Consider the following 27178-nt stretch of genomic DNA (forward strand, 5'->3'; position numbering starts at 1 on the left):
GATGATACCCCCGGACAGGGCCAAACAGGCAGGATATAACCCCACCCACTTTGCCAAAGCACAGCCCCCACACCACTAGAGGGATATCTACAACCACCAACTTACCGTCCGAAGACAAGGCCGAGTATAGCCCACAAAGATCTCCGCCATGGCACAACCCAAGGGGGGGGGGCGCCAACCCAGACAGGAAGACCACGTCAGTGGCTCAACCTAGTCAAGTGACGCACCCCTCCCATGGACGGCATGGAAGAACACCAGTAAGTCAGTGACTCAGCCCCTGTAAAAGGGTTAGAGGCAGAGAATCCCAGTGGGAAGAGGGGAACCGACAAGGCAGAGACAGCAAGGGCGGTTCGTTGCTCCAGCCTTTCCGTTCACCTTCACACTCCTGGGCCAGACTATACTTAATCATAGGACCTACTGAAGAGATAAGTCTTCAGTAAAGACTTAAAGGTTGAGACTGAGTCTGCGTCTCTCACATGGGTAGGCAGACCATTCCATAAAAATGGAGCTCTATAGGAGAAAGCCCTACCTCCAGCCGTTTGCTTAGAAATTCTAGGGACAATTAGGAGGCCTGCGTCTTGTGACCGTAGCGTACGTGTAGGTATGTACGGCAGGACCAAATCGGAAAGATAGGTAGGAGCAAGCCCATGTAATGCTTTGTAGGTTAGCAGTAAAACCTTGAAATCAGCCCTTGCCTTAACAGGAAGCCAGTGTAGGGAGGCTAGCACTGGAGTAATATGATCACATTTTTTGGTTCTAGTCAGGATTCTAGCAGCCGTATTTAGCACTAACTGAAGTTTGTTTAGTGCTTTATCCGGGTAGCCGGAAAGTAGAGCATTGCAGTAGTCGAGCTTTAAAGTAACAAAAGCATGGATTAATTTTTCTGCGTCATTTTTGGACAGAAAGTTTCGGATTTTTGCAATGTTACGTAGATGGAAAAAAGCTGTCCTTGAAGCAGTCTTGATATGTTCTTCAAAAGAGAGATCAGGGTCCAGAGTAACGCCGAGGTCCTTCACAGTTTTATTTGAGACGACTGTACAACCATCCAGATTAATTGTCAGATTCAACAGAAGATCTCTTTGTTTCTTGGGACCTAGGACAAGCATCTCTGTTTTGTCCGAGTTTAAAAGTAGAAAATTTGCAGCCATCCACTTCCTTATGTCTGAAACACAGGCTTCTAGCGAGGGCAATTTTGGGGCTTCACCATGTTTCATTGAAATGTACAGCTGTGTGTCGTCCGCATAGCAGTGAAATTTAACATTATGTTTTCGAATAACATCCCCAAGAGGTAAAATATATAGTGAAAACAATAGTGGTCCTAGAACGGAACCTTCAGGAACACCGAAATTTACAATTGATTTGTCAGAGGACGAACCATTCACAGAGACAAACTGATATCTTTCCGACAGATAAGATCTAAACCAGGCCAGAACTTGTCCATGTAGACCAATTTGGGTTTCCAATCTCTCCAAAAGAATGTGGTGATCGATGGTATCAAAAGCGGCACTAAGATCTAGGAGCATGAGGACAGATGCAGAGCCTCGGTCTGACGTCATTAAAAGGTCATTTACCACCTTCACAAGTGCAGTCTCAGTGCTATGATGGGGTCTAAAACCAGACTGAAGCGTTTCGTATACATTGTTTGTCTTCAGGAAGGCAGTGAGTTGCTGCGCAACAGCTTTTTCTAAAATTTTTGAGAGGAATGGAAGATTCGATATAGGCCGATAGTTTTTTATAATTTCTGGGTCAAGATTCGGCTTTTTCAAGAGAGGCTTTATTACTGCCACTTTTAGTGAGCTTGGTACACATCCGGTGGATAGAGAGCCGTTTATTATGTTCAACATAGGAGGGCCAAGCACAGGAAGCAGCTCTTTCAGTAGTTTAGTTGGAATAGGGTCCAGTATGCAGCTTGAGGGTTTGGAGGCCATGATTATTTTCATCATTATGTCAAGAGATATAGTACTAAAACACTTTAGTATCTCCCTTGATCCTAGGTCCTGGCAGAGTTGTGCAGACTCAGGACAATGGAGCCCTGGAGGAATACCCAGATTTAAAGAGGAGTCCGTAATTTGCTTTCTAATGATCATGATCTTTTCCTCAAAGAAGTTCATAAATGTATTACTGCTGAAGTGAAAGCCATCCTCCATTTGCGAATGCTGCTTTTTAGTTAGCTTTGCGACAGTGTCAAAAAGAAATTTCGGATTGTTCTTATTTTCCTCAATTAAGTTGGAAAAATAGGATGATCGTGCAGCAGTGAGGGCTCTTCGATACTGCACGGTACTGTCTTTCCAAGCTAGTCGGAAGACTTCCAGTTTAGTGTGGCGCCATTTCCGTTCCAATTTTCTGGAAGCTTGCTTCAGAGCTCGTGTATTTTCTGTATACCAGGGAGCTAGTTTCTTATGACAGATGTTTTTAATTTTTAGGGGTGCAACTGCATCTAGGGTATTGCGCAAGGTTAAATTGAGTTCCTCGGTTAGGTGGTTAACTGATTCTTGTCCTCTGACGTCCTTGGGTAGGCAGAGGGAGTCTGGAAGGGCATCAAGGAATCTTTGGGTTGTCTGAGAATTTATAGCACGACTTTTAATCTTCCTTGGTTGGGGTCTGAGCAGATTATTTGTTGCAATTGTAAACGCAATAAAATGGTTGTCCGATAATCCAGGATTATGAGGAAAAACATTAAGATCCACAACATTTATTCCATGGGACAAAACTAGGTCCAGAGTATGACTGTGGCAGTGAGTAGGTCCAGAGACATGTTGGACAAAACCCACTGAGTCGATGATGGCTCCGAAAGCCTTTTGGAGTGGGTCTGTGGACTTTTCCATGTGAATGTTAAAGTCACCAAAAATTAGAATATTATCTGCTATGACTACAAGATCCGATAGGAATTCAGGGAACTCAGTAAGGAACACTGCATATGGCCCAGGAGGCCTGTAAACAGTAGCTATAAAAAGTGATTGAGTAGGCTGCATAGATTTCATGACTAGAAGCTCAAAAGACGAAAACGTCATTGTTTTTTTTTTTGTAAATTGAAATTTGCTATCGTAAATGTTTGAAACACCTCCGCCTTTGCCGGATGCACGGGGGGTATGGTCACTAGTGTAACCAGGGGGTGAGGCCTCATTTAACACAGTAAATTCATCAGGCTTAAGCCATGTTTCAGTCAGGCCAATCACATCAAGATTATGATCAGTGATTAGTTCATTGACTATAACTGCCTTGGAAGTGAGGGATCTAACATTAAGTAACCCAAATTTGAGATGTGAAGTATCACAATCTCTTTCAATAATGGCAGGAATGGAGGAGGTCTTTATACTAGTAAGATTACTGAAGCGAACACCGCCATTTTTAATTTTGCCCAACCTAGATCGAGGCACAGACACGGTCTCAATGGGGAAAGCTGAGCTGACTACGCTAACTGTGCTAGTGGCAGACTCCACTAAGCTGGCAGGCTGGCTAACAGCCTGTTGCCTGGCCTGCACCCTATTTCATTGTGGAGCTAGAGGAGTTAGAGCCCTGTCTATGTTCGTAGATAAGATGAGAGCACCCCTCCAGCTAGGATGGAGTCCGTCACTCCTCAGCAGGCCAGGCTTGGTCCTGTTTGTGGGTGAATCCCAGAAAGAGGGCCAGTTATCTACAAATTCTATCTTTTGGGAGGGGCAGAAAACAGTTTTCATCCAGCGATTGAGTTGTGAGACTCTGCTGTAGAGCTCATCACTCCCCCTAACTGGGAGGGAGTGAAAAAAGACTCTTACTAGAGCTGGCTGCTTGGCCAAAATGAGCAGTTGAGGGAGAAGGGCATTGGTCAGGGAGGAGACCAAGAACAAGATGGCCACTCTGACAGAGCTCCAGAGTCCCTCTGTGGAGATAGGAGAACCTTCCAGAAGGACAACCATCTCTGCTGCACTCCACCAATCAGGCCTTTATGGTAGAGTGGCCAGACGGAAGACACTACTCAGTAAAAGGCACGGCAGCCCTCTTGGAATTTGCCAAAAGCCACCAATAGACTCTCAGACCATGAGAAACAAGATTATCTGGTCTGATGAAAGCAAGATTGAACTCTTTGGCCTGAATTTCAAGGGTCACGTTTGGAGGAAACCTGGCACCATCCCTACGGTGAAGCATGGTGGTGGCAGCATCATGCTCTGGGGATGTTTTTTAACGGCAGGGACTGGGAGACTAGTCAGGATCGAGGGAAAGATGAACGGAGCAAAGTACAGAGAGATTGTTGATGAAAACCTGCTCCAGAGGTTCACCTTCCAACAGGACAACGACCCTAAGCACAAAGCCAAGACAACACAGGATTAGCTTCAGGACAAGTCTCTGAATGTTCTTGAGTGGCACAGCCACCGTCCAGAGTTGAACCCGATCGAACATCTCTGGAGAGACCTGAAAATAACTGTGCAGCGATGGTCCCCTCCAACCTGACAGAGCTTGAGAGGATCTGCAGAGAAGAATGGGAGAAACTCCCCAAATACAGGTGTGCCAAAGCTTGTAGGGTCATATCCAAGAAGACTCTATACTTTTTTTGACGTTTTAATAAAAATGTCTTCAAACCAGTTTTTGCTTTGTAATTATGTGGTATTGTGTGTGGATTGATGAGAGGGGAAAAAACAAGAATTTAGTATATTTTAGAATAAGGCTGTAATGTAACAAAATGTGGAAAAGGTCAAGGGGTCTGAATACTTTCCGAATGCACTGTATACAGTGCCATCAGAAATGATTCATACTCCTTGACTTATTCTACATTTTGTGTTCCAGTCTTATTCTAAAATGTGTTACCAATTTACACAACACATCCAATAATGACAAAGTGACAACTTTTTTAAATTTCTTTTTACATTTTTGCAAATTTATTCAAAATGAAATGCAAAAATATTTCATTGACATTAGTATCCACATTCCTGAGTCAATACATGTTAGAATTAACTTTTGTCGGGATTACAGCTTGGAGTCTTTCTGAGTAAGTCTCTAAGAGCTTTGCACACCTGGATTGTACAACATTTGTACATTATTCTTAAAACAATTACTCAAGCTCTGTCAAGTTGGTTATTGGGCCAGCAGCAGCAGTTACTGGGCCAGCAGCATACCACCCTGCATACCACTGCTGGCTTGCTTCTGAAGCTAAGCATGGTTGGTCCTGGTCAGTCCATGGATGGGAGACCAGATGCTGCTGGAAGTGGTGTTAGAGGGCCAGTAGGAGGCACTCTTTCTCTGGTCTAAAAAATATCCCATTACCCCTTGGCAGTGATTGGGGTTATTTCCCTGTGTGGGGTTCTGTCTTTCAGATGGGATGTTAAACGGGTGTCCCTGACTCTCTGAGGTCATTAAAGATTCCATGGCACATATCGTGAGAGTAGGGGTGTTAACCCTGGTGTCCTGGCTAAACTCCCAACCTGACCCTCAAACCATCACGGTCACCTAATAATCCTCAGTTTACAATTGGCTCATTCATCACTATCTCTCCCCTGTAACTATTCTGCAGGTAGTTGCTGTAAATGAGAATGTGTTCTCAGTCAAGTGACCTGGTAAAAAAATGATTATTGCTATACAGCAATTTTCAAGTCTTGCCGCAGATTTAAGTCAAAACTGTCACTAGGCCTCTCAGGAACATTTACTGTCTTTATGTCAAACAACCCAGTGTAGAGGTGACCTTTATGTTATTGTCCTGCTGAAAGGTGAATTTGTCTCTCAGTGTCTGTTGGAAAGCAGACTGAACCAGGTTTTCCTCTAGAATTTTGACTGTGCTTAGCTCTATTCCATTTATTTTTATCCTATAAAACTCCCTAGTCCTTCCCGATGACAATCATACCCATAACATGATGCAGTCACCACCATGCTTGAAAATATGAAGAGTGGTACTCAGTGATGTATTGTGTTGGAATTGCCCCAAACATAAGGGCTTGTATTCAGGATTCAGTTAATTTCTTTGCCACATTTTTTGAAGTTTTACTTTAGTGCCTTATTGCAAACAGGATGCATGTTTTGAAATGTGTTGTATTCTGTACAGGCTTCCTTCTTTTCACTCTGTCAATAAGGTTAGTATTGTGGAGTAACTACAATGTTGTTGATCCATCCTCAGTTTTCTCCTATCATAGTTTTTAAACTCTCTAACTGTTTTAGAGTCACCATTTAAAGTCACCATGAGTCTCATGGTGGAATCCCTGAGCGGTTTCCTTCCTCTCCGGCAACTGAGTTAAAAAGGACACCTCTATCTTTGTAGTGATTGGATGTATTGATAAACCATCCAAAGTATAATTAATAACTTCAACATGCTCAAAGGGATATTCAATGTCTGCTTTATTGATTTTTAACCATCTACCAATAGGTGCCCCTCTTTACGATGCATTGGAAAACCTCACTGGTCTTTGTGGTTGAATCTGTGTTTGAAATTCACTGCTCAACTGATGTAGTTATTGAAAAAGCATGTTAAACACTAGTACTGCACACAAAGTGAGTTTTGTGAGATGAGGGGTCAGGATGAGGAAGGGGTAAGGAGGGGATGAGAAGGGCAAGGGGGGTTGAGGAGGGAATGAGGAGGGTGGGGGGTTGAGGAGGGAATGAGTAGTGTGGGAGGGGGTGAGGAAGGGATGAGAAGGGTAGGGGGGGTTGAGGAGGGAATGAGTAGTGTGGGAGGGGGTGAGGAAGGGATGAGAAGGGTAGGGGGGTTGAGGAGGGAATGAGTAGGGTGGGAGGGGTGAGGAAGGGATGAGAAGGGTAGGGGGGTTGAGGAGGGAATGAGTAGGGTGGGAGGGGGTGTGAGGATGGAATGAGAATGGTAGGGGGGTGAGGAGGGAATGAGAAGGGTAGGGGGGTGAGGAGAGTACGAGTTGGCCAGCTTACACGCCTCTGTACGCTATGGGGATGTCTTTGTCCTGTCCAGTCCCAGCCTTGCTTGCCCCAGTGGTTGGAGCTAAACCACAAAGTAAACACACTGATCCCAAAATACCACAGAGACACCATACAGAGTAGAAACAGCATTGCATTCTCAAAACACTTCCCAGGCTCAACACACACAAACACAGCATTCAACTTATCCACCCTCTTCCCTGCAACCTTCACACTTTTCTGCAGTGTTCACTTTTCCCTGCAGAATTCACTCTTCCCTGCAGCCTTCACTGAGCTGCAGCCTTCCCTCTGAGCTGCAGCCTTCACTCTGAGCTGCAGCCTTCACTCTGAGCTGAAGCCTTCACTCTTCCCTGCAGAATTCACTCTTCCCTGCAGCCTTCACTGAGCTAGACCTTCAGAGGTCCTACCCAGCCCCCAGAGGGCCTTTCAGAGGGCCTACATGGCCCCCCGAGGGCCTTCAGAGGTCCTACCCAGGTCCCCAGAGGGCCTTCAGAGGTCCTACATGGCGCCCCGAGAGCCTTTCAGAGGTCCTACTTGGACCCTGAGGGCCTTCAGAGGTCCTACCCAGGTCCCCGAGGGCCTTCAGAGGTCCTACCCAGGTCCCCGAGGGCCTTCAGAGGTCCTATCCAGGTTCAGAGGGCCTTCAGAGATCCAACCCAGCCCCCAGGAGGCCTTCTGAGGTCCTACCCAGCCCCCAAAGGACCTTCAGAGGTCCTACCCAGGTCCCCGATGGCCTTCAGAGGTCCTACCCAGCCCACAGAGGTCTTACCCAGGTCTCCGAGGGCCTTCAAAGGTCCTACTCAGCCCTCAGAGGGCCTTCAGAGGTCCTACCCAGGTCCCCGAGGGCCTTCAGAGGTCCCAGGAGGTCTTCTGAAGTCCTACCCAGCCCCCAGTGGGCCTTCAGAGGTCTTACCCAGGTCCCGGGAGGCATTCAGAGGTCCTACCCAGCCCCCCGATGGCCTTCAGAGGTCCTACCCAGCCCCCCTATGGCCTTCAGAGGTCCCAGAGGGCCTTCAGAGGTCCTACCTAGGTCCCAGAGGGCCTTCAGAGGTCCCAGAGGGCCTTCAGAGGTCCTACCCAGCCCCCCGCTGGCCTTCAGAGGTCCTACCCAGCCCCCCGAGGGCCTTCAGAGCTCTTACCCAGGTTCCCCGCTGGCCTTCAGAGGTCCTACCCAGGTCCCCCGCTGGCCTTCAGAGGTCCTACCCAGCCCCCCGAGGGCCTTCAGAGCTCTTACCCAGTCCAGAGGACACGGGGGACCAATTGTTACCACTGTTCTTCGTACTCCATTTAGTCTTTCTCTATGTCTCACACTTGATCAAATTCCTGTTTGTCCTCTAACCATTCATCAATTTGTCCATGTGATGATCTGTATTCAACAATGTATTTTTCTGTGCTGTAACTACATGTCCACTGTCCTGTACTGTGTCCCAAAACGGTCTACAACTTAGTCAATGTCCCTGTGTACTGTATTGTCTGATGTGATGTCTCTCCTCTCTCCCTGCAGTGAAGCCAGACCCCCCTGAGAAGGTGGTGGCCACGCCCATCCCTAACAACGTTCGTCGTCTGGAGGTCACCTGGAATAGCCCTTCTACCTGGCCAGATGTAGAGAGCTTCCCCCTGAAGTACTTCCTACGATACAGGCCCCTCATCAGAGACCAATGGCAACACGTGAGTTATAGATACAGGCCCCTCATCAGGGACCAATGGCAACACGTGAGTTATAGATACAGGCCCCTCATCAGGGACCAGTGGCAACACGTGAGTTATAGATACAGGCCCCTCATCAGCGACCAGTGGCAACACGTGAGTTATAGATACAGGCCCCTCATCAGAGACCAGTGGCAACACGTGAGTTGTAGATACAAGTGTAACACACACACACTCAACACACTCAACACACACTCAACAATGACTGGTAAATGATCCAAGATCAGCTCAATTCATACCTACCATTGTGACAATGAGTCGTCCTAATGCTGCATCAAATGTATATGATCTTTGGGGCATTGGCAAACACAAGCAAGTAATTAATTTATGTACCCCTAATTGCACCGAATACATCTGTTTATCCTCCAGCTATTGTAACAGTAATCATGAGCCTGTAACCCAGAGTAACACTGTTAGCACAGAGGCGGTATTCAATAGTAGGAAGACCACTTTATGCAGCTCACCCTGCACTATCAGCTCCAATGTAAATAACATGAGCATGTCTACTTCTGATCAGCTTCCCAGTAAAGCATTAAAAACAATCAAGCAACACAGAAAAGTGATAAAAATAGCCCAGATTAACATAAACAGCCTGAGAAACAAGGTCCATGAAGTCAATAACTTGCTAGTACCAGATGACATTCATATTCTGACTATCTCTGAAACTCACTTAGATAATACCTTTGATGATACAGTGGTAGCAATACATGGTTATAACATCTACAGAAAGGACAGAAATTCCAACGGGGGCGGTGTTGCAGTCTATATTCAGAACCACATTCCTGTAAAGATTAGAAACGATCTAATGTTAAATACTGTTGAAGTAATATGGCTACAGGTTCATCTGCCTCACCTAAAGCCCATTCTGGTGGGAAGCTGCTATAGACCACCAAGTGCTAACAGTCAGTATCTGGGATAATGTGTGAAATGCTTGATAATGTATGTGATATCAACAGAGAAGTATATTTTCTGGGTGATTTAAATATTGACTGGCTATCATCAAGCTGCCCAGTCAGGAAAAAGCTTCAAACTGTAACCAGTGCCTGCAACCTGGTTCAGATTACCAGTCAACCTACCAGGGTAGTTACAAACAGCACAGGAATTAAATCATCATGTATTGATCGCATCTTTACTAACCCTGCAGATATGTGCTTTAAAGCAGTATCCAAATCCATAGGATGTAATGATCACAATATAGTAGCCATATCTAGGAAAACAAAGTTCCAAAGGCTGGGCCTAATATAGTGTATAAGAGGTCATACAATAAGTATTGTAGTGATTCATATGTTGATGATGTAAAGAATATTTGCTGGTCTGTGGTGTGTAATGAGGAGCAACCAGACACTGCACTGGACACATTTATGAAACTACTTATTCCAGTTACTAATAAGCACCCATTAAGAACATGACTGTAAAAACTGTTAAATCCCCTTGGATTGATGAGGAATTGAAAAATTGGTTGAGAGGGATGAGGCAAAAGGTAGGGCAAATAAGTCTGGCTGCCCAACTGATTGGCAAACGTACTGCAAATTAAGAAATCGTGTGACTAAACTAAATAAAAAGAAACTATACTGTGAAACAAAGATAAATTATATAAAGAATGATAGTAAATAGCTTTGGGGCACCTTAAATGACATTTGGAGGAAAAAAGCCAACTCGGATCCTTCATTCATTGAATCAGATGGCTCATTCATCACAAAGCCAACTGATATTGCCAACTTCTCCAATTACTTTTTCATTGGCAAGATAAACAAACTTAGGGATGCCATGCCAGCAACAAACGCTGACACTACACATCCAAGTATATCTGACGAAACTCTGAAAGACAAGAATTGTACTTTTGAATTCCGTAAAGTCAGCGTGGAAGAGGTGAACAAATGATTGTTGTCTATCAGCAACACACACTCAACACGTGAGTTATAGATACACATGTAACACACACACACACACTCAACACGTGAGTTATAGATGTTTGTTCCAGCTGTAGCTGCAGGGTGAGGGTCAAGGATACATTTTTTAAGTACAAGTAAAATATTTTTCAAATGACTCTCCACAACCTCAGCCATACACAGGCAACTGACAACATAAAGGAAACACCAACAGAGTGTCTTAATAGGGCGTTGGACCACCACAAGTCGCCAGAACAGCTTCAGTGCACCTTGGCATAGATTCTACAGCTGTCTGAAACTCTATTGGTGTGATGTGACACCATTCTTCACTAAGAAATTCCATCATTTGGTGCTTTGTTGATGGTGGTGAAAATCACTGTCTCAGGCGTCGCTCAAGAATCTCCCATAAGTCTTCAATTTGGTTACGATCTGACTGAGAGCCATGGTAGCCAAAATAATGGGCAATACAAGACCCTAAGCAGGATGGATTGTTAATTGCACACCTGTGTGGAAGCACCTGCTTTCAATATACTTTGTATCCCCCATTTACTCAAGCTTTAGCTTTATTTTGTCAGTTCGCTGTAGCATAAACCTTTATTTTGTCAGTTAGCTGCAGAATAAACCTTTATTTTGGCAGTTAGCTGCAGAATAAACCTTTATTTTGGCAGTTCGCTGCAGAATAAACCTTTATTTTGGCAGTTCGCTGCAGAATAAACCTTTATTTTGGCAGTTCGCTGCAGAATAAACCTTTATTTTGTCAGTTAGCTGCAGAATAAACCTTTATTTTGGCAGTTAACTGCAGAATAAACCTTTATTTTGGCAGTTAGCTGCAAAATAAACCTTTATTTTGGCAGTTAGCTGCAGAATAAACCTTTATTTTGGCAGTTAGCTACAGAATAAACCTTTATTTTGGCAGTTAGCTGCAGAATATACCTTTATTTTGGCAGTTCGCTGCAGAATAAACCTTTATTTTGTCAGTTAGCTGTGGCATAAACCTTTAGCAAAGATGACTAATGTACAGAATAAGTTATATAACTGACTTCTGCGCTGATGCCAGAGTTCAGATTCCCTACATCACTGGTTGATTGTGTTTGCAGAATGTTAGGCTATGTTTTGATTAAGCTAGCTATATTACAGAGGACAGGGCTCACATTTCTTCCAGGACAATATACTGTATTATTGATTCACAAGGTAATGAACTAGGAGATTAACTAGGTGGTGAACTAGGCGATGAACTAGGCGGTGTACTTGGCTGTGAACTAGGCGGTGAACTAGGATATGAACAAGGCGGTGAACAAGGCGGTGAACTAGGTGGTGAACTAGGAGGTGAACTAGGTGGTGAACTAGGTGGTGAACTAGGAGATGAACTAGGCGGTGAACTAGGAGATTAACTTTGAGATGAACTTGGCGGTGAACTTGGCGGTGAACTAGATGGTGAACTAGGTGGTGAACTAGGTGGTGAACTAAGTGGTGAACTAGGTGGTGAACTAGGTGGTGAACTAGGTGGTGAACAAGGCGGTGAACAAGGCGGTGAACTAGGTGGTGAACTAGGAGGTGAACTAGGTGGTGAACTAGGTGGTGAACTAGGAGATGAACTAGGCGGTGAACTAGGAGATGAACTTTGAGATGAACTTGGCGGTGAACTTGGCGGTGAACTAGATGGTGAACTAGGTGGTGAACTAGGTGGTGAACTAAGTGGTGAACTAGGTGGTGAACTAGGTGGTGAACTAGGTGGTGAACTAGGAGATGAACTAGGCGGTGAACTAGGCGGTGAACAAGGCGGTGAACAAGGCGGTGAACTAGGCGGTGAACTAGGCATAAACATTCTGCATAGATGTGTCATTTATAAGTTGTGGTAATGTTCAGAGGTCAGGTAGTTGAGAGGTTGTTGTGATGAATGCATATATCTTAAATGGCACCCTATTCCCTATGTAGTGCACTACTTTAGACCAGAACCCTATGGAACCCTATTCCCTATATAGTACACTACTTTAGACCAGAGCCCTATGGAACCCTATTCCCTATATAGTGCACTACTTTAGACCAGAGCCCTATGGAACCCTATTCCCTATATAGTGCACTACTTTAGACCAGAGCCCTATAGAACCCTATTCCCTATATAGTGCACTACTTTAGACCAGAACCCTAAAGAACCCTATTCCCTATATAGTGCACTACTTTAGACCAGAGCCCTATAGAACCCTATTCCCTATATAGTGCACTACTTTAGACCAGAGCCCTATTGGCCCTTTAAATTGAATAGGATGTGATTTGGGACGTACACAGGGCATAGCAGGGTTCATGTTTCTATCTGGACAAAAGCCTGTTAAACTGAATATGGAATGTGTTCTAAACTGTCACTCAAAGCTTTCACAACAATAATATGCTTGGGAAAAGCTTCCTCCGTCAGAGCAGAATGTCAGGAAGAGTTTTCACAATGATATGGTAATAAGTTACATGTGTGACCCCTCACTGTGAAATGTCTTTAATGGGAATGTACGCCAGAATATTGTTTTGAAAGGTTTCTCTTTCTCACTCTTCAAAACAATCCATCCAACTCACACTGACAACAGATTTAGTCAAGCCATCAGCAATGCAATTTGTTAACGCTTGATATGCCATGTTTATGACAACCCAATGTGTGTGATCCTTATATCTGTTGAAATGCTATTGTTCTTAAACTGATTAATCCAAAAGAAGACGACTACAGATGAATCATGCTGTCATGCTGTCATGTTGTCATGCTGTGTGTTAAATCATTCACTAGCGTTTAATAAGGTTGAAGGGTAATATTTACTGCCCGTATAATTTATTCTGCTCCACATGGAGAATACCAATGAACCATTATCATCTCTTGCAAATGGTAGACCAACACACACACACACACACACACACACACACACACACACACACACACACACACACACACACACACACACACACACAAATATGCACAGACACACACACACTCACACCATTCACATGCACAGACACACACACATTCACACAAAGATTCACGCATGCACACACACAACACACACACACACACACGCACAAAGAAAATTAATCAAGTAAAAGTGAAAGTCACCCAGTAAAATATTACTTGAGTTAAAGTCTATAAGAATGTAGTTTTAAATATACATCAGCGTCAAAAGTCAAGATATTAATTATATAAAAATTGCTTATATTAAGCAAACCAGACGGCATCATTTTCTTGTTTTTTCAAATTACGGGTAGCAAGGGGCACATTCCAACCCTCAGACATAATTTAAAAAGGAAGCATGTGTATTTAATGAGTCCATCAGATCAGAGGCAGTAGGGATGACCAGGGATGTTCTCTGTTTAGTGAGTCCTCCAGATCAGAGGCAGTAGGGGTGACCAGGGATGTTCTCTGTTTAGTGAGTCCTCCAGATCAGAGGCAGTAGGGATGACCAGGGATGTTCTCTGTTTAGTGAGTCCTCCAGATCAGAGGCAGTAGGGGTGACCAGGGATGTTCTCTGTTTAGTGAGTCCTCCAGATCAGAGGCAGAAGGGATGACCAGGGATGTTCTCTGTTTAGTGAGTCCTCCAGATCAGAGGCAGTAGGGATGACCAGGGATGTTCTCTGTTTAGTGAGTCCTCCAGATCAGAGGCAGTAGGGATGACCAGAGATGTTCTCTGTTTAGTGAGTCCTCCAGATCAGAGGCAGTAGGGATGACCAGGGATGTTCTCTGTTTAGTGAGTCCTCCAGATCAGAGGCAGTAGGGATGACCAGGGATGTTCTCTGTTTAGTGAGTCCTCCAGATCAGAGTCAGTAGGGATGACCAGGTATGTTCTCATGAATAGTCGGTGAATTGGATTATGTTTTGTCATGTTTTGTTCAAAATGGAATGAGTACTTTAGATGTCAGTGATAATGTATGGAGTAAAAAAGTACATTATTTTATTTAGGAATGTAGTGAAGTAAAAGTGAAAGTTTTCCAAATCATCAATGGTAAAGTATTGAACCCCCATAAAATGACTAAAGTTAACTCAGCAAAAAAATAAACGTCCTCTCACTGTCAACTGCGTTTATTTTCAGCAAACTTAACGTGTAAATATTTGTATGAAGATAAGATTCACCAACTGAGACATAAACTGAACAAGTTCCACAGACATGTGACTAACAGAAATTGAATAATGTTTCTTTGAACAAAAGGGGGGTCAAAATCAAAAGTGACAGTCAGTATCTGGTGTGGCCACCAGCTGCATTAAGTACTGCAGTGCATCTCCTCCTCATGGACTGAACCAGATTTGCCCGTTCTTGCTGTGAGATGTTACCCCACTCTTCCACCAAGGCACCTGCAAGTTCCCGGACATTTCTGGGGGAAATGGCCCTCACCCTCCGATCCAATCGGTCCCTGACGTGCTCAATGGGATTGAGATCCTGGCTCTTTGCTGGCCATGGCAGAACACTGACATTCCTGTCTTGCAGGAAATCATGCACAGAACGAGAGGCATGGCTGGTGGCATTGTCATACTGGAGGGTCATGTCAGGATGAGCCTGCAAGAAGGGTACCACATGAGGGAGGAGGATGTCTTCCCTGTAACGCACAGCGTTGAGATTGCCTGAAATGACAACAAGCTCAGTCCGATGATGCTGTGACACACCGCCCCAGACCATGAGCCATAGAGCCATAGGGCTCTGGTCCAAAGTAGTGCACTATATAGGGAATAGGGTTCCATAGGGCTCTGGTGTAAAGGAGTGCACTATATATAGGGAATAGGGTTCCATAGGGCCCTGGTCTATAGTAGTGCACTATATAGGGAATAGGGTTCCATAGGGCCCTGGTCTAAAGTAGTGCACTATATAGGGAATAGGGTTCCATTTGGGATACAGATATAAGTGTGTGAAAAACGATCTGTCTGTCTGTCCGTCCCCTCCCTGCCTCTCTCTTTCTCTCTCTTTCTCTCTCTTTCTCGCTCTTTCTCTTCCTCCCTAACCACATCTCACCTCTGTATCATCCGTTGCCTCGTTTCTCGAAGGTATCCTAAAATAAACAAATGAACATTCATTCCTAAAGTACCAATGGAATGACATACCGTATGTAATCCCGATATGCATTATAGGATCTTTATGGCTTTCACATTCACTGTAGGATTTGACTATGTGGGAAAAAAGCTATGCATTGTTTATGAAGCTGTGCTCACAGTGCATTTAGCCCAAGGCTAACATCCTCTTTAATCTAAGTGAGATTTTAAACCAAAGCTAACAGCCTCTTTAATCTAAGTGAGATTTTAGCCCAGAGCTAAGCAACTGTTCACACTTGCACGTTTGAAAGTGGGATGTCAACAACCTTAGCCAAGGGCTATCTTCCATTAATATACCCCCTCAGTCGTCTGTCCAATCTACCACATCAGCCATGTTTCTCCATTCAACCTGATACCCAACCCATTATACCTGATACCAGACCCATTATACCTGATACCTGACCCATTATACCTGATACCAGACCTCCACCCATCATACCTGATACCAGACCTCCATCCATTATACCTGATACCAGACCCATTATACCTGATACCAGACCTCCATCCATTATACCTGGTACCAGACCCATTATACCTGATACCAAATCAAATCAAATCAAATCAAATGTATTTATATAGCCCTTCTTACATCAGCTGATATCTCAAAGTGCTGTACAGAAACCCAGCCTAAAACCCCAAACAGCAAGCAATGCAGGTGTAGAAGCACGGTGGCTAGGAAAAACTCCCTTGAAAGGCCAAAACCTAGGAAGAAACCTTGAGAGGAACCAGGCTATGAGGGGTGGCCAGTCCTCTTCTGGCTGTGCAGCACATGGCCTAGATGTTCAAATGTTCATAAATGACCAGCATTGTCAAATAATAATAATCATAGTAGTTGTCGAGGGTGCAACAAGTCAGTAACACAAGAGTAAGTGTCAGTTGGCTTTTTCATAGCCGATCTTTGAGAGTATCTCTACCGCTCCTGCTGTCTCTAGAGAGTTGAAAACAGCAGGTCTGGGACAGGTAGCACATCCGGTGAATAGGTCAGGGTTCCAGCAGGTCTGGGACAACAGGTCTGGGACAGGTAGCACGTCCGGTGAACAAGTCAGGGTTCCATAGCTGCAGGCAGAACAGTTGGAACTGGAGCAGCAGCACGGACAGGTGAACTGGGGACAGCAAGGAGTCATCAAGCCAGGTAGTCCTGAGGCATGGTCCTAGGGCTCAGGTCCTCCGAGAGAGAGAAAGAAGGAGAAAAAGAGAATTAGAGAGAGCATATTTAAATTCACACAGGACACCGGAAAAGACAAGAGAAATACTCCAGATGTGACAGACTGACCCTAGCCCCCCGACACATAAACTACTGCAGCATAAATACTGGAGGCTGAGACAGGAGGGGTCACGAGACACTGTGGCCCCATCCGATGAAACCCCTGGACAGGGCCAAACAGGTAGGACCCCACCCTCTTTGCCAAAGCACAGCCTCCACACCACTGGAGGGATATCTCCAACCACCAACATACCATCCCGGGACAAGGCCGAGTATAGCCCACAAAGATCTCCGCCATGGCACAGCCCGAGGGGGGGCACCAACCCGGACAGGAAGACAACGTCAGTGACTCAACCCACTCAAGTGACGCACCCCTCGTAGGGACGGCATGGAAGAGCACCAGTAAGCCAGTGACTCAGCCCCTGTAATAGGGGTAGAGGCAGAGAATCCCAGTGGAAAGAGGGGAAACCGGCCAGGCAGAGACAGCAAGGGCGGTTCGTTGCTCCAGCCTTTCCGTTCACCTTCACACCCCTGGGCCAGACTACACTTAATCATAGGACCTACTGAAGAGATGTGTCTTCAGTAAAGACTTAAAGGTTGAGACTGAGTCTGCGTCTCTCACATGGGTAGGCAGACTATTCCATAAAAATGGAGCTCTATAGGAGAAAGCCCTGCCTCCAGCTGTTTGCTTAGAAATTCTGGGAACAATTAGGAGGCCCGCGTCTTGTGACCATAGCGTACGTGTAGGTATGTACGGCAGGACCAAATCGGAAAGATAGGTAGGAGCAAGCCCATGTAATGCTTTGTAGGTTAGCAGTAAAACCTTGAAATCAGCCCTTGCCTTAACAGGCAGCCAGTTTAGGGAGGCAGCACTGGAGTAATATGATCAAATTTTTGGGTTCTAGTCAGGATTCTAGCAGCCGTATTTAGCACTAACTGAAGTTTATTTAGTGCTTTATCCGGGTAGCCGGAAAGTAGAGCATTGCAGTAGTCCAACCTAGAAGTAACAAAGGCATGGATTAATTTTTCTGCGTCATTTTTGGACAGAAAGTTTATGATTTTTGCAATGTTACGTAGATGGAAAAAAGCTGTCCTTGAAACAGTCTTGATATGTTCTTCAAAAGAGAGATCAGGGTCCAGAGTAACGCCGAGGTCCTTCACAGTTTTATTTGAGACGACTGTACAACCATCCAGATTAATTGTCAGATTCAACAGAAGATCTCTTTGTTTCTTGGGACCAGACCTCCTGTTTTGTCCGAGTTTAAGAGTAGAAAGTTTGCAGCCATCCACTTCCTTATGTCTGAGACACAGGCTTCTAGCGAGGGCAATTTTGGGGCTTCACCAAGTTTCATTGAAATGTACAGCTGTGTGTTGTCCGCATAGCAGTGAAATGTAACATTATGTTTTCGAATGACATCCCCAAGAGGTAAAATATATAGTGAAAACAATAGTGGTCCTAAAACGGAACCTTGAGGAACACCGAAATTTACAGTTGATTTGTCAAAGGACAAACCATTCACAGAGACAAACTGATATCTTTCCGACAGATAAGACCTAAACCAGGCCAGAACTTGTCCATGTAGACCAATTTGGGTTTCCAATCTCTCCAAAAGAATGTGGTGATCGATGGTATCAAAAGCAGCACTAAGATCTAGGAGCACGAGGACAGATGCAGAGCCTCGGTCTGACGTCATTAAAAGGTCATTTACCACCTTCACAAGTGCAGTCTCAGTGCTATGATGGGGTCTAAAACCAGACTGAAGCGTTTCGTGTACATTGTTTGTCTTCAGGAAGGCAGTGAGTTGCTGCGCAACAGCTTTTTCAAAAAATTTTGAGAGGAATAGAAAATTCGATATAGGCCGATAGTTTTTTATAATTTCTGGGTCAAGATTTGGCTTTTTCAAGAGAGGCTTTATTCCTGCCACTTTTAGTGAGTTTGGTACACATCCGGTGGATAGAGAGCCGTTTATTATGTTCAACATAGGAGGGCCAAGCACAGAAAGCAGCTCTTTCAGTAGTTTAGTTGGAATAGGGTCCAGTATGCAGCTTGAAGGTTTAGAGGCCATGATTATTTTCATCATTGTGTCAAGAGATATAGTACTAAAGCACTTTAGTGTCTCCCTTGATCCTAGGTCCTGGCAGGGTTGTGCAGACTCAGGACAACGGCGCTTTGGAGGAATACCCAGATTTAAAGAGGTGTCCGTAATTTGCTTTCTAATGATCATGATCTTTTCCTCAAAGAAGTTCATGAATTCATCACTGCGAAGTGAGAGCCATCCTCTCTTGGGGAATGCTGCTTTTTAGTTAACTTTGCGACAGTATCAAAAAGAAATTTCGGATTGTTCTTATTTTCCTCAATTAAGTTGGAAAAATAGGATGATCGAGCAGCAGTGAGGGCTCTTCGATACTGCACGGTACTGTCTTTCCAAGCTATTCAGAAAACTTCCAGTTTGGTGTGACGCCATTTCTGTTCCAATTTTCTGGAAGCTTGCTTCAGAGCTCGGGTATTTTCTGTATATCAGGGAGCTAGTTTCTTATGACAAATGTTTTTAGTTTTTAGGGGTGCAACTGCATCGAGGGTATTGCGCAAGGTTAAATGAGTTCCTCGGTTAGGTGGTTAACTGATTTTTGTCCAGACCCATTACACCTGGTACCAGACCCATTACACCTGGTACCAGACCCATTATACCTGATACCAGAACCATTATACCTGATACCAGACCATTATACCTGATACCAGACCCATTATACCTGATACCAGACCTCCATCCATTATACCTGATACCAGACCTTCATCCATTATACCTGATACCAGACCCATTATACCTGATACCAGACCTCCATCCATTATACCTGATACCAGACCCAGTATACCTAATACCAGACCTTCATCCATTATACCTGATACCAGACCTTCATCCATTATACCTGATACCAGACCCATTATACCTGATACCAGAACTTCATCCATTATACCCGATACCAGACCCATTATACCTGATACCAGACCTCCATCCATTATACCTGATACCAGACCTCCATCCATTATACCTGATACCAGACCCATTATACCTGGTACCAGACCCATTATACCCGATACCAGACCCATTATATCTGATACCAGACCCATTATACTTGGTACCAGACCCATTATACCTGGTACCAGACCCATTATACCTGGTACCAGACCCATTATACCTGATACCAGACCCATTACACCTGATACCAGACCCATTATATCTGATACCAGACCTCAATCCATTACACCTGATACCAGACCCAGTATACCTGATACCAGACCCATTAAACCTGATACCAGACCCATTAAACCTGAAACCAGACCCATTATACCTGATACCAGACCCATTATACCTGATACCAGACCTCAATCCATTACACCTGATACCAGACCCAGTATACCTGATACCAGAACCATTAAACCTGATACCAGACCCATTAAACCTGATACCAGACCCATTATACCTGATACCAGACCCATTATACCTGGTACCAGACCCATTATACCTGATACCAGACCCATTACACCTGATACCAGACCCATTATACCTGATACCAGACCTCCATCCATTATACCTGGTACCAGACCCAGTATACCTGATACCAGACCCATTAAACCTGATACCAGACCCATTAAACCTGATACCAGACCCATTATACCTGATACCAGACCCATTATACCTGGTACCAGACCCAGTATACCTGATACCAGACCCATTATACCTGGTACCAGACCCATTTTATCTGATAACAGACCTACATTCAGTATACCTGATACCAGGCCCATTATACCTGATACCAGACCCATTATACCTGATACCAGACCCATTATATCTGATACCAGACCTACATTCAGTATACCTGATACCAGACCCATTATACCTGATACCAGACCCATTATACCTGATACCAGGCCCATTACACCTGGTACCAGACACATTATACCTGATACCAGACCCAGTATACCTGATACAGACCCATTATACCTGGTACCAGACCCGGTATACCTGATACCAGACCCAGTATACCTGATACCAGACCCATTATACCTGGTACCAGACCCATTATACCTGATACCAGACCCATTACACCTGATACCAGACCCATTATACCTGATACCAGACCTCCATCCATTATACCTGGTACCAGACCCAGTATACCTGATACCAGACCCATTAAACCTGATACCAGACCCATTAAACCTGATACCAGACCCATTATACCTGATACCAGACCCATTATACCTGGTACCAGACCCAGTATACCTGATACCAGACCCATTATACCTGGTACCAGACCCATTTTATCTGATAACAGACCTACATTCAGTATACCTGATACCAGGCCCATTATACCTGATACCAGACCCATTATACCTGATACCAGACCCATTATATCTGATACCAGACCTACATTCAGTATACCTGATACCAGACCCATTATACCTGATACCAGACCCATTATACCTGATACCAGGCCCATTACACCTGGTACCAGACACATTATACCTGATACCAGACCCAGTATACCTGATACAGACCCATTATACCTGGTACCAGACCCGGTATACCTGATACCAGACCCAGTATACCTGATACCAGACCCATTATACCTGATATCAGACCCATTATACCTGATACCAGACCCATTATATCTGATACCAGACCTCCATCCATTATACCTGATACCAGACCCATTATATCTGATACCAGACCCATTATACCTGATACCAGACCCATTATATCTGATACCAGACCTCCATCCATTATACCTGATACCAGACCCAGTATAACTGATACCAGACCCATTATATCTGATACCAGACCCAGTATACCTGATACCAGACCCATTATACCTGATACCAGACCCATTATACCTGATACCAGACCCATTATACCTGGTACCAGACCCATTATACCTGATACCAGACCTCCATCTATTACACCTGATACCAGACCCATTGCACCTGGTACCAGACCCATTATACCTGATACCATACCCATTATACCTGATACCAGACCCATTATACCTGAAACCAGACCTCCATCCATTATACCTGATACCAGACCCATTATACCTGATACCAGACCTCCATCCATTATACCAGACCCAGTATACCTGATACCAGACCTCCATCCATTATACCTGATACCAGACCCATTATACCTGATACCAGACCCATTATACCTGATACCAGGCCCATTATACCTGATACCAGACCCATTATACCCGATACCAGACCCATTATACCTGATACCAGACCTCCATCCATTATACCTGATACCAGACCCAGTATACCTGATACCAGACCCATTATACCTGATACCAGACCCATTATACCTGATACCAGACCCATTATACCCGATACCAGACCCATTATACCTGATACCAGACCTCCATCCATTATACCTGATACCAGGCCCATTATACCTGATACCAGACCCATTATACCCGATACCAGACCCATTATACCTGATACCAGACCTCCATCCATTATACCTGATACCAGACCTCCATCCATTATACCTGAAACCAGACCCAGTATACCTGATACCAGACCCATTAAACCTGATACCAGACCCATTATACCTGATACCAGACCCATTATACCTGATACCAGACCTCCTCATCTCATCTCTTCTCTTTTCTCCTCTCTTCTCATCTCCTCTCATCTGTTTTCTCTTCTCATCTCCTTTCTTTTTGCCTAAATTCTCCTCTCCTCTATTCTATTATTTTCTATTCTAATCTCCTCTCCTCTCCTCTCTTCTACTCTGTTCTGCTCTTCGCGCCTCTAATTTCTCCTCTCCTCTTCTCCTCTTCTCTTCTCTTCTCTTCTCCTTTCCTTTCCATTCCTCTCTTCTCCTCTCCTCTCATCTCTTCTCCTGTCCTCTCTCCTCCTCTCTTCTCCTTTCTCATTCCATCTCCATAAATTATGCAGTGTAATTTGAGGACCCATCTAACCTTGGCTTGATGGCCTCAGCTCAGTTCAGGTCTCATGGTCCATTGTGTTCACTAGGGCCTAACAGACACATCAGTCCTCCTTGGCCACAGCACAGGATGATGGAAGTATCTGGATGCGTCCCAAATATATAGTTCCCTTTGGGCCCTGGTCAAAATTAATGCACTATAAAGGGAATAGGGTGACATTTGGGCTGCAGTAGTCTCTGTCCCAGGCCTATACAGGGTATGTATCTTCAGGCCTATACAGGGTATGTATCTTCAGGCCTATACAGTGTATGTATCTTCAGGCCTATACAGGGTATGTATCTACAGGTCTATATGGGGTATGTCTATACAGGGTATGTATCTTCAGGTCTATACAGGGTATGTATCTTCAGGCCTACACGGGGTATGTTCTTCAAGCCTATACAGGCCTATTTATAGAAATAACATACAGATAGACTGTTTATAGAAATAACCGTAGAGATATACTATTTATAGATAGACCCATAAAGATATAATATTTATAGAAAGAACCACATAGATCTATTATTTATAGATAGATATACTATTTATAGATAGACCCATAAAGATATACTATTTATAGAAAGAACCATATAGATGTATTATTTATAGATAGACTCACATAGATATACTATTTATAGATAGACCCATAAATATATACTATTGATAGAAATAACCATATAGATGTATTATTTATAGATAGACTCACATAGATATACTATTTATAGATAGACCCATAAAGATATACTATTGATAGAAATAACCACCTTCCGGAGACACCTGAAACCCCACCTCTTCAAGGAATACCTAGGATAGCATAAAGTAATCCTTCTAACCCCCCCCCCCAAAACCCCTCCCCCCCTTTAAAGGATATAGATGTACTATTGTAAAGTGGTTGTTCCACTGGATATCATAAGGTGAATGTACCAATTTGTAAGTCGCTCTGGATAAGAGCGTCTTCTAAATGACTTAAATGTAAAGGTAGATAGACTCACATAGATATACTATATATAGATAGACCCATAAAGATATACTATTTACAGAAAGAACCACATAGATGTATTATTTATAGATAGACCCATAAAGATATACTCTTTATAGATATACTATTTATAGATATACTATTTATAGATATACTCGGCTTAACTAATGACTAGAGAAGGAGGATGCATCTCTACCCCATGTGAGGTGGCAAATAACACAACAAATCAATAATCTGACTCCCTATGTTCGGAACGCAAACCAAGAATTCCTTCTACGGCTTTTTCGATGATTTCGATTTTATATGCTTTCATCATTTCAGACTTTACACATGCGCCCGCCCCACCGTGCAGGAGCCCCTGGGGGCTTTCACGTGAGTGTTTCTGTTGTGTCCATACTAAACAATATCAATAGTTTATTGCCGAAGCAAACGTGTTTCAGTGTCTGGGCATAAGGATTGTGGTATTGTTGTTGGTAATTTATGGTTCAAGGTAGTCCATTCGTTAAAATTCCAAAGTACTACTGAAAGGGAGTGCGGTAGAGGATGGGAAGCCCCTCAGTCGGAAGTAAGTCTGTCCACCTCATGTCCTTGTCCGTGTTGTCCCTCTGGTTGATCTCGTTTCATGACCCGTCCGCTTCCTATGACGAAGTAGTGCATTCCTCCTGGTACTTCTCTCAGCAACGTCTTGAAGTAGAATTATAAAGGCGATGGGTGTGGGACTTGGCTGATCGAAAGGAGATTTTGTTAAAATCAGGATGGCCTCGCAGCTTTTGTCTCCTCTGTAACAGGGCCACTTTCTCCTCCATGGACAGACACTCTACCTTCACGACCCTGGGACCTTTTCCTCTTTCCCTCATTCTCTCAGCGACGATCACCTTTGTTTTGCAGGCCTGCTGATATCAGTTGGTTCACTTTGGAGATTAGTTCCTCATTTTCATCGGCAAGCAGTCCTGCCACTATGACAGACACATCTAGGTCAAACTATATTGTTTTGGCAATGCCTGTTCTTACAGATTCTAGAGATTCTATGGCGGTCTCCAGGCGTACAACTTCAACGGCTATGTGGTGTCATAGCTGCTTGCTATTTTCTCCGGTTGGAGCAGCAAAGCTGTGTGAATGTCCTGGATGGTTTTTCTCTAAAGCTGTGTGATTGTCCTGGGTGGTTTTTCCCCAAAGCTGTGTGAATGTCCTGGATGGTTTTTCTCCAAAGCTGTGTGAATGTCCTGGGTGGTTTTTCACCAAAGCTGTGTTATTGTAGTGGACAGTTTTCTCCAAAGCTGTGTTATTGTAGTGGACGGTTTTCCCCAAAGCTGTGTTATTGTCCTGGATGGCTTTCTTCAAAGCTGTGTTATTGTAGTGGACGGTTTACTCCAAAGATGCACGTAATCTGTCAACTTTACTATTCATTCCTTTTTCAATCCTCAGCTTCATTTAGTCCATATTTTTTTCCATCTACGGTATATACCTAGACTCCTTATCCTCGTCATGAGATTATCCATGCTATTGGCACTTTCTTTCTTTGATAAATCCGGCTTCACGCTTTTCTCACCACTGCGTAGGTTTCTACAGGAGTCAATATGTTTTAGCAATTAGGTGTTTCTGTTATTGCCGTTCAAGGTAGCTAGCTAAGTTTATAGTTAGACTAGTTAACCAGCTAACTCGCCAAGCATTCCCTAACAGGTCTGTCAGTTGACTGTCTTTCACCCTCACGGCATTCAGACTGCAGCTGCCTCCATTTACGGGCCGATCTCTATGTTTTAAACTTTAAAAAATGTTTTAAATTAAAAAAGTTTGAAAGAGTTTTGAAAGAAGCTGCAGTGTTTTCACCGTGTACATACATACATATAAACAGGAGTAATAGTGACCTGTAGCAGGATAAATAGATAGATACTAATGGTAAAATATACATCTAAACAGCAGTAATCTATATTATATTATATTAGAATCTATATTAGAGCAAATAATATGGCTAAACCCCAATGTACTGATAGAGGAAAGACCAGTTTTGTTGGAGAGAATGTCCTGTATAAGGAAGGTATCATGTTTATGAATGACAATGTAAACAGCAATGGTAGAATTATATCATACAACCAGTTAATCCAGCTGTATGGAGACGTAGCTGAATACCAAATTATAACCAACTCATCAGACCTCTGCCACAAAAATGGAAGAGGCAATTACTCAAAAGAGAAAGGAATAAAAATTATAAATAGCTTAAAATTAACAGCATAAATCGTGAAATATATCAGTTTCACTTACGGTCAAGAAGGTTGACAACTATGCCGCATTGAACAGTCAGCCTTGTGCAGACTGCTTCTCTGAAACATAATCTACAGATCAGTCAGCCTTGTGCAGACTGCCACTCTGAAACAGAATCTATAGATCAGTCAGCCTTGTGCAGACTGCCACTCTGAAACAGAATCTATAGATCAGTCAGCCTTGTGCAGACTGCCACTCTGAAACAGAATCTATAGATCAGTCAGCCTTGTGCAGACTGCCACTCTGAAACAGAATCTATAGATCAGTCAGCCTTGTGCAGACTGCCACTCTGAAACAGAATCTATAGATCAGTCAGCCTTGTGCAGACTGCCACTCTGAAACAGAATCTATAGATCAGTCAGCCTTGTGCAGACTGCCTCTCTGAAACAGAATCTATAAATCAGTCAGCCTTGTGCAGACTGCCACTCTGAAACAGAATCTATAGATCAGTCAGCCTTGTGCAGACTGCCACTCTGAAACAGAATCTATAGATCAGTCAGCCTTGTGCAGACTGTCACTCTGAAACAGAATCTATAGATCAGTCAGCCTTGTGCAGACTGCCTCTCTGAAACATAATCTATAGATCAGTCAGCCTTGTGTAGACTGCTTCTCTGAAACAGAATCTATAGATCAGTCAGCCTTGTGCAGACTGCCACTCTGAAACATAATCTATAGATCAGTCAGCCTTGTGCAGACTGCCTCTCTGAAACAGAATCTATATCAAATCAAAGTTTGATATAGTATAGAGCATCTCTCTTGGTACTGTCCATCAGTGGCTGGTTTTTGGAGTCCAGGAATGGTTGTTAGGTCATGATATCAGGGAGCGTTTGGACCTGCAAACTGTATTTCTGGGGCATTTGAAAGACCAGTCAGTCAATAGGTAGTATCATTGTGCTCTTGTTTATTTTTGGGGCGATTTGGGCAGAAAGGTTGCAGATGGGGGAGGTTCAAGTCCCTAACAAAACACTGTGGGAGAATGAAGGCATGTATTGGGAGGAGAAATGATAGAACTAGGATTTATTGGGAAAGATGGATTGAGCTGTGGCTGTCTGAAGAGCGGAATTAATTACTGTTGGAATAATTATATACACAAACAAACAGTTTAAATGTTTGAGATCCTCCAATCAGGGGTGAGGGGTGGGGATGGGATTATTGTACGTTTTGGTTTCTGTGTTGGTCCTGGTGGTTGTGGGTAGCACGATTCCATGCCGGGAGTCGGGCGGGGCTTGGTCCTTCCCACCATTGGAAAATCTTGTTGG

At 43.9% G+C, this 27178-nt stretch overlaps 1 protein-coding gene across 1 annotated transcript in view; it reads left to right on the plus strand.

The window, feature by feature from the left end:
* LOC115191022 (ciliary neurotrophic factor receptor subunit alpha) overlaps positions 1 to 27178 on the plus strand; it is a 489986-nt gene that overhangs the window by 418197 nt on the left and 44611 nt on the right. The window contains exon 6 of the mRNA XM_029749023.1: positions 8354 to 8517. Within this exon, the coding sequence (XP_029604883.1) occupies positions 8354 to 8517 (164 nt within the window). The remainder of the gene's footprint in view (positions 1 to 8353; positions 8518 to 27178) is intronic.

The sequence above is a fragment of the Salmo trutta genome, unplaced genomic scaffold, assembly GCF_901001165.1.
Source record: "Salmo trutta unplaced genomic scaffold, fSalTru1.1, whole genome shotgun sequence".
Lineage (NCBI taxonomy): Eukaryota > Metazoa > Chordata > Actinopteri > Salmoniformes > Salmonidae > Salmo > Salmo trutta.